The 12,449-nt window shown below is 42.9% G+C and overlaps 3 protein-coding genes across 9 annotated transcripts in view; 1 reads left to right on the top strand and 2 right to left on the bottom strand.

Annotated features, from left to right (window-relative positions):
- The window catches only part of PHYH (phytanoyl-CoA 2-hydroxylase), a 65,508-nt gene that overhangs the window by 23,953 nt on the left and 29,106 nt on the right, over nucleotides 1-12,449 (bottom strand). For 2 of the 7 annotated variants that reach the window (XM_049100768.1, XM_049100748.1), the window contains exons 5-9: nucleotides 12,101-12,182; nucleotides 10,719-10,900; nucleotides 8,295-8,444; nucleotides 5,617-5,751; nucleotides 3,317-3,627 (exon numbers count right to left, since the gene is read on the bottom strand). In XM_049100768.1, the coding sequence (XP_048956725.1) occupies nucleotides 3,574-3,627; nucleotides 5,617-5,751; nucleotides 8,295-8,444; nucleotides 10,719-10,900; nucleotides 12,101-12,182 (603 nt within the window). In that variant the 3' untranslated portion in view covers nucleotides 3,317-3,573. Of the gene's footprint in view, nucleotides 1-3,316; nucleotides 3,628-5,615; nucleotides 5,752-6,952; nucleotides 7,017-8,294; nucleotides 8,445-10,718; nucleotides 10,901-12,100; nucleotides 12,183-12,449 lie in introns of those variants that run through there. The other 5 variants (XM_049100764.1, XM_049100760.1, XM_049100771.1 and 2 more) reach the window with 5 other exon arrangements.
- MCM10 (minichromosome maintenance 10 replication initiation factor) overlaps nucleotides 1-12,449 on the top strand; it is a 137,763-nt gene that overhangs the window by 118,181 nt on the left and 7,133 nt on the right. The window lies entirely within an intron of this gene.
- Nucleotides 1-12,449, bottom strand: part of LOC112659054 (phytanoyl-CoA dioxygenase, peroxisomal-like) — a 45,884-nt gene that overhangs the window by 26,374 nt on the left and 7,061 nt on the right. The gene's annotated exons all lie outside the window — the stretch shown is intronic.

The following is a 12,449-nucleotide window of genomic DNA, read 5'->3' as shown; positions in this document are numbered from 1 at the left end:
TCAAAAAGAAGGAAATTTTCACACATCACCTACTACATATATCAACTCTGAGGACATTATGCTAAGTGACATAAGCCAGTCACAGAATGACAAATACTGTAGGACCACCCCCTGTCTGAGTTATCATTGTAGTCAAATTCATAGGGATGGAAAGTAGAATGGTGGGTGCCAGGACCTGGGGGAGAGGGAATGGGGAGTTAGTGTTTAATGAGGACAGAGTTTCAGTTTTTCAAGCCAAAGAGTCCTAGAGATGGATGACGGTGATGGTTGCACAACGATTAGATTGTACTTAATGCCACTGAATTAGAGGCCTAAAAATGATGATGGTGGTAAATTGTGTTATGTGCATTTTGCTACCATTTAAAAAATTCTTTAAGAATACTGAACCTAGGGGCTATTGGGGACACCTGGGGGCATGCTCATTTACTTAAGCCTCTGTCTTCTGCTCAGGTCATGATCTCGGGGTCCTGGGATTGAGCTGTACTCTAGGTTCCCCACCCTGTGATGTGTCTGCTTCTCCATCACCCTCTGCCCCTCCCTGTGCAGGATCCACCCATGGCCAAAAACAAACAAACAAAAAACAAAACTGGGGGTGCCTAGCAAGCTCAGTTGGTAGAGCATCTGATTCTTGATGGCAGATTCATGAGTTCAAGGACCAAACTGGGTATAGAGATTACATTTTTAAAAATGAATAAAACTTAAAAAATAAAGAATATAAAACTAAAACTTACAAAATGTTGAATTCAACGGAAACATTTTCTAGAGTTCTGATGAGTGAGCAAAAACTCAGCCACAGTCACCACTTTTCCAGTGCCCCGCCCCCCCATACCACCACCTATAGGGGAGAGGTTTGGTGAAGAGAGCCCTGGAATTTGAAGTGGTTGGAACTGGGACACCTGGGTGGCTCAGTGGTTGAGCATATGCCTTGGGCTCAGGGCATGATCCCACCCAGAGTCCTGGGATTCGGTCCTGCAACAGGCTCCCCAGAGGGAGCCTGCTTCTCCCTCTATCTATGTCTCTGCCTCTGTGTGTGTGTGTGTAAGTCTCATGAGTAAATAAGTAAAATATATTTCAAAAAAAAGGAGAAGTGGTTGAAACATTCAGAAAAAAACATGTCTGGGAATCATAATGGGTACCGTGCAGGTAAAGTGTCTACATTTCCAAGAAGACACTCTCTTATGTAGGAGGGACAGCTACAAAAATGAGAAGTTTGGTGTTCACATTGAACAAGCCATAAATAGTACGTGCCTCGAGTGTGAGTGTGCTGGAAGTGGTCACGGGGGACAGGAGGGGCAAAGGAATAGACAGGGCTGTCAAAGAGCCTACCCTCTCTATTTGGGAAGGCAGGGTCTTAACATGAAAAAAAAAGAACATCATCCCTTCCGGAAAAGTCAAGGGCCAAGTGATGGGCTATGCTGTACATACAGGATGGGTACGGGAGCTGAGTTGCCGGCCTGCCCGGGGTTAGTAGGAAAAGGTCTTGCACAGGTGGATTTGGTTTGAACCATGCAGCCATATTACTAGGATTGGCTTTGGGAAAGGTTACCACCCTTTGTTGATTCAATCAGAAGCTTTTCAAACTGCTTCAGTCTGTGGCTCACAAAGGAGGAACTCCAAGCAGATACCAGGAGCCAAGGTCTGTTTTTCTGAGGCTGTCAGTGCCAATCATCAACGAAAGGGACCCTTTCTATTTGTTTTGGTCTGCACTTGGAGTACCTCCTATAGCCCTTGGAAGTGAGCCTCTGGGGAAATAAAAGGTTAGCCCAGGATAAATCCCTCCCCTTTACAGCCACTGGGAAACCAGGCTGCTCCTCATTCTGCCAAGATCCGGTGGTAATCCCGTCCCAGCTCTCCATTCTACAGCTGATCCTCCTGCCCACCTCTCCCAGGTGGGTCCACACAGACAAAAGGAGCCGCCCTAACTCCTCCACTTGTTGTCTTTCTTTGACATCTAGTCCTATTGCGCTGAATAGGAATGGATGCTTGGATGTTTGGGAAATGAATTCATGGACACCAGGGACACAGAACAAATGGGAAATGGATTGTTTCCTGAGAGACTAGTTGGCAACCAGAAATGCCTAAGGGACATAAACTGTGCTGTCTGCTTTCCTATTGAAGTTTATTTTTTCAAATGTATTTGAAATTTGAAGAGTTAAAAAATGTTTTTGCTAGAACAGTGCTCCATACATGCTGATTACACCGTATTCCTTATGTACATTTTATGTACAATTCTTCCATAATCCAATTTCCTTAAACCCTGTCAGGGATAGTCTTACCTTCTCCAGTTTCCAGCCAGATGTGAACTTAAACTGTGTGTCCTCCTGCACCTAGGTGCTCAGTAGGTTAAGCATCTACCTTTGGCTCATCTCATGATCTAGGTTCCTGGGGATCGAGCCCTCATTAGGCAAAGAGTCTGCTTCTCCCTCTCCCTCTGAGCTCTCTCACAAGGAAAGAAAGAGAAGGAAAGAAAGCGTCCTCAAAGAAACCAACAAAAAAGGTGAACGTCCATTTAGAACAACTTCTGCTTAGCAGATTGAAAGAAAAGGACTCCTTGTTATTCCTGATCTAAATTCTAACTGGTATGCTTAATAATCAGTAGTATGTGTCTTTGCTACCCTCAGCTGGTGTAGAAACACAGCTCTGTATTACAAGAAAGTCCCCATGGGGCACCTGGGTGGCTCAGTGGGTTAAACATCTCTGCCTTAGGCTCAGGTCCTGGGGTTGAGCCCCCATCGGGTTCCCTGCCCAGCGGGCAGTCTGCTTCTCCCACTCCCTCTGCCCCTCCAACCTGCTGCTCCTTGTGCTCTCTCTAACATAAATAAATAATCTTTAAATGAAAAAAAAAAAAAACAAATTTCCCCAGTTCCTGCCCATTAGAAATCGAAACTAACAATTTCCCTGTACCTTGAGAGAGTTTAGGTTTCATTCATAAATGCTGAGGGTTTCCAGCTGCCTAACTAGCAGAGGAAGTCACCTTTGTCTTCCTTCTTCAGCAACAGAGAAAGATTTGGAAAAATTCTGGCTTTTCTTTAAGCAAGCTGGCTGGGTTGGAAGAGTCATGCAAGGACTCAAGGACACAAGGACATGTGTCAGAGCATGAACATCCACCCTTGTCCTCACTCCACAATGCCCTTCATTAAACGTGTGTGTAGAGGACAGTGTTCTAGATCTGAGAAGTCTCTCATGCCATGAAATCAGTGGGTGGTGGGATTTCCAGAAGAGGGATGCGAAAAAGTCAGCAGACCCTGAGTTTCAAAGCTTTCCTTCTTGCTTGGGCAAAGAGCTAACTGGATGAAAGTAACTGAACACACTTAAATTAGACATCAGTGACCTTTATTAGGTGCAAAGTAGTATTCCTGACAATAGTAATATGCCACTGTTACACCTGTTCATCCATTAAAGCAACAGCCCCTCACCCAGAGCTAACCAGATCCCATAAAGTTCCCTGTAAGTGCGTTGTGATCTTCATAACAAGTGACAGGAAAGATTAGGACAGCTCATTAATAAAACAGGTTCCATAGGCATCTTGATTCCTTTTGGTTTCCTCTCAAAGAGCTCCAGCAGACGGCCACTTCAAAGGTTGGTCCTTCTTCCTTTCACCAGCTGTCCTCCCAGTCTAAAGACATCCTGGAAATAAAGCCAACCACAAGGAGTCCACGGAACACTGGGAATGTGTTCAGCATAAGAAAAAAGTAGATTTCTAGCATCTACGAATAGTTAAGTGGAAAAACTCTCACAGTGGTCCTATCAGTAAATAAACCATTTTTTAAGACTCCCAATAATTTACTTGTCAACATCTGAAATCATGTTGAACAAACTGAGAGAGCCAGACGCCAGTCAGGCCAGTCAGCCTGTGCCAATTGGTGCTCCTGTTGACTACAGGTGTCCTCAACAGGCTTAGCATGCTGTTTGGTCAAGAAGACCTGTACTCCTTGTCTGGCTTTCCTTTAGCCACTCGCTGCCTCATCTAGAGTGATCTGCTCCTCAGTGAAAATCAGGTCATGATTTGGTATTGGGGTGATTTGGTATTATTGCTTTGTTCTTCATCAAACAACTGAGACTTTTGAGTCAACAAACTTTCTTGGGGCACCTGGGTTGCTCAGTCAGAGTCCAACTCATCTCAGGGTTCTGGGATGGACTCTGTGTTGGGTCCTGGCTCAGTGGGGAATCTGCTGGAGATTCCCTCCCTCTCCTTCTGCCCATACCCCCACCTCCTGCTCACGTTCTCTCTCTCTCTCCTCTCTCTCTCTCTCTCTCTCTCTCTCAAATAATTGAAATAAATACTGGCGGCAGTTCATTCATTTACAACCCTGACAAACTGCCAACACAATATATGCTTTTGTTTTCTGCTGCAAGAATCAGTGTGTTGCCCGGAAGCCCCACTTCACAAAATAGGATGCCTTCATAAAAGCGTTTTAAAAACTGGGCAAAGAGAGAAGGACAAGACTTCCCACCAACGGCAAATGAGAAATGAGAGTCTTTTCTGATATGGGGTAGATTCATAGGTTCTAAAGGGAGAAGGGGCCAAGGGGGAAGTAAGATTCTTCAGCTGGGAATGACTTTCAGAAGGTGATTCCCAGTGGCCCAGTAGCGTAGTGCTGGTGTGCGGTACTCTTCACAGTACTAGAGGGGCCGAGTTATCATTACATTCAGTCTACGTGGAGGTCCTGTCACCCCCTAGGAAAACATATATTGGTGATTTCTGCAAATTGGAACATAGGATCAGCCTCTTGGTTCGGAGGCTAAAATGTCTTTGTCTACCAGGCAAATATGTTTATTTCTTTGGCTTGACTGTAATTTGTCTGGGGATCATCGGCAGCACTGAATGCCCACTAGCTACACGCAACTACTTTACAAGTGTTGTGTATTAAGTAGCAAAGCATAGGAAATAATGTCTCATGTCCCCTCTTGATAAGCATCAGTGGTTTCTGCCATCAGCTCCGTGGAACCCCAGATGCTAACTGACCCACACAGAAACCTGCTTGAGAATTGCTTCTGGGACAGTTATTGGATCTGCATATATGTAAATACTCTGTTGTAGAGAAATTAAGGGAGGCCTATGGGTAATATCCCAAACCTTTAACTTTCCTTATGTGCATTCAGAAGGTGGCTTTTGTTGCTCACTTGCTCTCCTCCAGATCTGCTGTTTCCTTTCCTACCTGCCTGTCCTGGAACAGGATAGCCTACACAGCACAGGGCGGCCAAAAGACATAAAGAAGTCTGGGATGCTCAGGTGCCCCACGTGGGGGAAGCAAGTATTAGCTGAAATTCTCAGTGGATCTCAGCAAGGCTTCTGCACGGTGCTCTAAACAATGCACATTATGCTTCCAAATTAAATCAGGGATAACAGAGTTGCCGGGTGGCTCAGCTGGTTAAGCCTCTATGTTCCACTTAGTTCATGATCTCAGGTTGCTGGATTGATCCCAACATCAGGCTCCCTGCTCAGCAGGAAGTCTACTTCTTCCTCTCCCTCTTTCTCTCCCCACTGCTCATGCTCTCTCTCCCTCTCTCTTTCTTTCTCAAATAAATAAAGAATATCTTTAAAAAAATAGATATGAGTATTGTCATGCATTGAAGAAAATAGTCTTATAAATCTTTCATCTCATACAAACGTACCTGCAAGCTGGTATCTTTCGGAATTCCGTATAATCTGTGTACTAACTCCATAACTTCCCTCTCAACGATTTCTTGACTGGTGCCTTTCACATCGATGTAGTGGCAGTCAGCACTGGCGAAATGGCAGGAAATTGCCTGTGCAGGGTGAAATGATTAATATTGGGGGAGAAAAAAATCTGTTAACAGCAACAACCAAACAGAAAGTCTTCTTTTAGAACATCAGCTATTTCACTAGCATTTGATTTCTAGAATGTTCCATCGTGTCTTGGATTAGCCTCTTTGGGGTTGGAGTCTTTTCTCCCCCTAGGTACAGCTAAAGGCTGACTGAGAAATTCCAAGAGGTTTTAAGCTCCCTGGGATACTTGTTTTCAAAATGGGCTGAGAACATAATGACAAGAGTAAGAGGACTTTAAACTTTTTAACATGTGATTTATCTAGCTAGTGCATATCCCCCAGTCCTAAACAGGAATGGGTTCCAGGGTTCTTCATCCTCTTCTTAGTCACAGAAGTTAGTTACTCAGCTGAGTTTGTGGTGCTTTGTTATTTTAATGTCTAAAGATCAGGGAAATCAACATTAAAAATACCTTGCAAAGGAAAATAATATACACACCCACCCCTTTCAAATCAAAAGGACATTTGAAGTCCAAGATCATTCACATAAGGTACACATCTTGTTTCCTTCTTAAGGGAAAGGAGGTTACTTGGTTCTCCCCATTCTTTTTTTTTTTTTTTTTTTTTTTTTAAGATTTACTTATTTATTCATTCAGAGAGAGCGAAGAGAGAGGCAGAGACACAGGCAGAGGGAGAAGCAGGCTCCCTGCAGGAAGCCCAATATGGGACTCGATCTTGGGTCTCCAGGACCACACCCCAGGCTGCTCGCCACGCTAAACCGCTGGGCCACCGGGGCTGCCCGGTTGTTCCCATTCTTGAAAAGGTTATCAGCAGATAAACTTAAAACTCACTTTCCTAGTCGCATGTTAGTTCTCTTCTCTTGAGATGACCTCACCTCTCAGAAGGGCTGTCTGCTTTGCTTACAACATGAGATTTGTAGACAGTGGAGTCACAAATTCCATTTCCTTTTTTTTTTTAATTTTTATTATATATATATATATTTTAAATTTGTTCACGAGAGACACAGAGGGGAGCAGAGACACAGGCAATGGAGAAGCAGACTCCATGCAAGCAGCGCGATGTAGGACTGGATCCCCGGACTGGGATCACCCCCCTGAGCCAAGGCAGACGCTCAACCGCTGAGCCACACAGGGACCCCCATTTCCCATGGAAGCCCCCAAACCACACCAAGAAAAAGTGACATCCAAGGGGATAAGTACATTACCATATATGCATTTTTAAGTCTTTTTGTAGGGGTTCATCTTTTCCCAAATAAAGTAGTTCAAAAACTATTGAAAAATTACAAAGTTAGGATATTATCAATCACATTACTTGGTTTCTTATCATTTACCTTTTAGTTTCATACAGTAATCACTTTATACTATATTTTCAGGTTTTGACATGAGATCTTTCAGTATGTTGTTATCCTACTCAGTTTATAACCCTGATCATATAGGAAGTAATATAATTCTCTAACTCATACAGACTTTAAGACTATTTGTCTTAGCTTGCTGTTTTGATACAGATGCATATACATAAAATTCCATTTTTTATATCAAGTTGAATTTTGACACCAAGGACACATGATAAATGGCCAAATTCATGAATTTCATGAACATTCATATTATTTATGTCATTGTGGCTGTACCCCTGCTTGTACAGTTCTGAGGATCATGTTGGTGGGGAGTCTGATCTAGTCTTTATTTAAAATTTTGGCATTGTGTTCATCAAGGTATTTTTTGCATTGATTTTGATTTTCTAAATACTGCCTTAAACTATCATTTAACTTGATTGTTGAGGTGTTTGGCACCATCCCCCGACCCCTGCTAAATTTTCCCTGGAGGAGAGGGCTTTCTTGCCTCACCCTCATCCTGGCCCTGTTGACCTGGTGGAAATATGAATGAATGGAAGATGAAACATGGTAGCTAACCCTGCACCTAGGGAGACAATGGGTGTTGGTGTGACAAACTGGCACGCTTCACTCAACCCCAAAAACCCCCTATATATCGTAATAAGAGCCATGTAATGTGGAATAATGTCAGTCCACAGTACTGTCAGAGCTGCTGAATTTTTGAGAAGAGAGAAATCTGGGAATATGGGAAATTTTGTCAAATTTTAATGCAAGCAATGAAATCAATAGGTTTTTAATATATTCATAGCTAAGGGGCAAAAACCATGGCTCGCTGCTAAATCTTATTTCTGGGCAGCCAATTCAATAACAAAGCTATTATAAACTGCCGTCATAAATGGTTCCTATATCCATTTCCCATTTTAAGATTTTAGTACATCATCCATTCTTTCTGTCTCCAAAAGCACAGGCTGTGGGCTACCAAGCAACTCTATGAATGTTCCTAATTCACGATCAGTAGGATTGGGAACCGGAGGTCACATGGCCTCCTACTGATAACTTAGCAAAAAAGAATGTGGTATCAAATATATTTCCTGGTAAATAAACCAGAGCAAGAGCAGTTTAGTTAAACATCACAAATCTCATAAAGTTTCACATATCTTGACATTTTTGCTTCTAACCTATTCGTCTTTGGAAAGCACGGTGATGTAATGCATACCTTGCGGTATCCTTGAGTTCTGTTCCAGCCAGATCCGTGGATGAGCAAAGGATGAAAGAAAACGGTGTCTCCTTTCTCCATCACGAGGTGCACGCGGGGGCTGTTTTCATCATAGTCCTGGATCCCATAGAACATTAAGTTCACGCCCCCCTAGAACACATAAGAGAACCCAACTCTGTATTTGAGGAACCCAATGACTAAAAAGTAGATTTCCTAAGTTCTTCCAAGAGAAAGATAAATAGATTCTTAACAGGTACTGCAAATATACAAAAGCTTCTCAGATGTGTGGCTGTGAAAGTCACATTGTGATATTAAAATCATGGATTTAGGGAGGCAAAGGAAGATGCTGAAATTTCTTCTCACCCTTCATAACTGTATTATATTGAGGATCTAGATCAACGTTGCATGTTGCAGTTAACATGGGAGATCACCTTTCAAGCCTGAATGTATAATCATTCTTTCCCAGGATGATATTCTCCTCACCTAGAACTTTGCCTGAACCATTCTTCTATAACTCAGGAGTACCTCTAAGAAGCTAATTGTTCTCCCAAACCAGCAGAGAGAAAATCTCAATTTTTCTCAGCTCAGAAAGCACTGATGTCACATGCAGAGTAAGGAAAGAAAAACAGTAAATTAAAACATTCTGTTTTTTATAACTATTTCCCAAGTCAGTTATTTCATTAAGTAATAGTTATGGTGGAAGGACGGCATCACATTTCCCTTCCTGAGACTGTGCCACATTCTTCTGGGGAAAGGACTGCTTTCCTGCTGGACTCAGTTGTGGTTTTCATCCAGTGCACTTCTCTCCTGGCCAGGGTTGATACGTGACCTAAGCTAAGTCAATCTAACCGCCCACTGTGGTCACTTTGAATCTGAGCAGAAGATGGAAGGCACTGGTCATGATCACAGTTCAGTTGACCCCACCAGGTGCCCCACCCCGAGTGTTCCCACTGAACATAACCCCCACTCTCCTGCTCATCAGAGCTAGCCAGCCTTTCCATGGACTCAGCAGGTGCCTGCCACCCTCCAAAACACTTCGTTTGGCTTAAGTCAGCCACAGCCCACTTCTGTTGCCTGCACCAAACTTTCCCCAAAACTCAACTGAATTTGTGAATCTCACAGTTTCAGTTATATCAGAATCCAGACCCCAGTATTTTCCTTGGCACTAATCCTCAGTGCAAGAATCTAATTGAGACAGAAGTCCTGAAAGCCATATTCTTTACTTCCTACAGACCACATTCATTCTTCCTGCGTTAACAACCCGTGCTCTTCTCTTTCTGACCATCATTATGGGATTTCAAGACCATATTGTCTGATACCTAAAACACTTATCATCTCCTCTCTGGTTTCTCTGCCTCTGGAGCCCTACCTCCAGTATATCCTGCTCTAAGCCTCTAGATTATCATTATTGAAGGATCAATTTGATCTCACCATTCATGGGCTCAAAAGCCTTCTATACTCTTCCATCCTCAACTAGCTCAATTCCATACACCATGTAACAGTCATGCAATGGAATACTACTCATGCTTCCCCAGAGTCCTTCATTGGTCTCTCTAGCAGTAAAGAGATGATTCCTCTCTCTTCTTTATGCCAAGAGCCATCAATCAGTGGGTAAGTTAGTAGTTGGCACTTTACACATGCATGTGGTGTTGCAAGTGTTGACATCTTACCTGTGCAATTGGGCTTGATAATTTCATATCCTATATAGTACCTACCAAAGTGCCCCACACTGGTCAGCTTTCCAACACTTCTTGATGGAAAAATGGTTATTTTACCTGACATCCTTGAATCTTCCCTGACCCTAATTGTAAATCCTATAATGATGTTTTGTAAGGAAGGAAATGCCATCTGATTGTTAAAGCTCTTTAGGGAGAGTGATGTGAAATCAAAACAAACAATATTCTGGTTAAGATTTCTCCTCTAGGGGTGCCTGGGTGGCTCAGTCAGTTGGGCGTCCAAGTCTTGATGCCAACCCAGGTCATGATCTCAGGGTGCGAAGTTCAAGCCACATATCTGACTCGTGCTCAGCAGAGTCTGCTTGTCCCTCTCCCTTCCCCTTTGTCTCTCTCCTCCCCTCCTCTCCCATTGCTTGTGCTCTTTCTCTCTCTCTCAAATAAATAAATAAAATCTTAAAAGAAAACAACGACAAAAACAAACAAAAAACAGATTCTTCCTCTGAGCTAGAACATGAGACCCCTAACTCTGGGAAAGGAACAATGGGTAGTGGAAGGGGAGGCAGGCAGGGCGATGGGGTGACTGGGTGACAGGCATCGAGGGGGGCACTTGACAGGATGAGCACTGGGTATTATACTATAGGTTGAAAAATCGAACCCTATAAAAAAATACAAAAAAAAGCTAACCTAAAAAAAAACAAAAAACAAAAAACAACAACAAAAAAATGATGCCTCCTCTACGCAGACATACCTCCCATTGGGGATAATTGTGTGGCTTCAGATAGCCTTTGTGTGTGCCTGGGAACACACACAGACAGCCATTGTTCCTGTCGATGTGCTCCATGGCTGTCCAAGCACAGACAATTTTATTGCTGGGCCTGAAGGGGAAGTAGTGCAGATCCTGGTGCAAGGGATGGCGGGATGTCTTCTTGCCTGAAACAGAACCTGCTGTTAATACACACTTGCATCTCAGATTTCATCTCTTTTGCCTGCAAAACCACAGCAATGACTATTCCCACAAAACCCAAAGAAGTGAAACAACATTATTGAGAATCAGTCCAGAGAGATAAGCATCAAATTTGAATATCAAATCCACAGGACAACTCCAGATCCTCTATTTTTTTTCTGGGTTTCTGGGAGCCGAGGACTTACTGACACACAACATTCACTAGCAATTCATACACATGTCATGAATTCTATTGTGTTTTATTCCTTTGTAATTGTGGTTTGGGCATAGAAGCTAGAATTCAAAAAGTAAAAAAAAAGTTTGAGTAATTGAAGAGAGCAACCAAATTTGAGGTTCCCTGTTAGCCTTCTAAGTGGCTGATGCAAAAAATATCAGCTAACTAAGTTAATAAAAGGCCTCTAAGGGCTCTTGGGTGGCTCAGTGGGTTAAGCATTTGCCTTTTCTCAGCTCAGGATCTCAGGGCCCTGGGATCAAGCTGCAAAGGGTTCTGCTTAGCAGGGAATCTGCTTCTCTCTCTTCCTCTATGGTGTCTCTCCCTCTCTCTCAAAAAAATTAATAAAATCTTTAAAAGTAAGAAAAAATAACCATATAGTTGACATCTGAAATCCCTACTCCACGATTCTTATGATACATACTGGTTTTTTTTTACATACTGTTTTAAGACTTAAAAGTATATACACATTTTTTTTAAAGATTTTATTTATTTATTCATGAGAGACACAGAGAGTGAGAGAGAGGCAGAGACACAGGCAGAGGGAGAAGCAGGCTCTATGCAGGGAGCCTGACATGGGACTGGATCACTGGTCTCCAGGATCACACCCTGGGGTGAAGGTGGCGCCAACCGCTGAACCACCTGGGCTGCCCTTATTTTATGTTTTTAAAGATCTTATTATTTATTCATGAGAGTCACAGACACAGGCAGAGAGAGAAGCAGGCTCCCTGCGAGGAGCCTGATGTACGACTAGATCCCAGGACCCAAGGATCACCACCTGAGCCAAAGGCAGACCCTCAACCACTGGGCCACCCAGGCGTCCCCACATTTGTTTTTTAATATTCAGCAGTTATACACAAAGCGATCCTTTGAATCCTTGAAACTTTTTCTTACTTTACCTTTCTCTATTTTTTTTTTTTTTTTGGCTTCTACTTAACAAATAAAACCACTTTACCAGAATCTGGAGGTTTGTTTATAAGCATTGCATGCATGGCCATAATATTGGGTCCAGTGAAGCACTCCACATATTTCAGAATCTAAGAGTAAAGAGTTGCATGAGAAATCAAATAAACAACCACGTAGTACAATGTACACTTATTTGTACAAGAGTCAAAATGCACATAGTTATACAAAACACTTGGTAGAAGTGCCTGGGTGAGTCTGTTGCTTAAGCATCCAACTCCTGATTTCAGCTCAGGTCATGTTCTCAGGGTCATAGGATACAGGTCTGCCTTGGGGTCCTTGCACAGTAATGGGTCTACTTCAGGTTTTCTCCTTCTGCCTCTCCCTCTCTATCAAACAAT

Source organism: Canis lupus, chromosome 2 (assembly GCF_003254725.2).
Source record: "Canis lupus dingo isolate Sandy chromosome 2, ASM325472v2, whole genome shotgun sequence".
In the NCBI taxonomy this organism is placed as follows: Eukaryota; Metazoa; Chordata; class Mammalia; order Carnivora; family Canidae; genus Canis; species Canis lupus.
The sequence above is the reverse complement of the archived record's forward strand: the minus strand, read 5'-3'. Positions and strand labels throughout refer to the sequence as shown.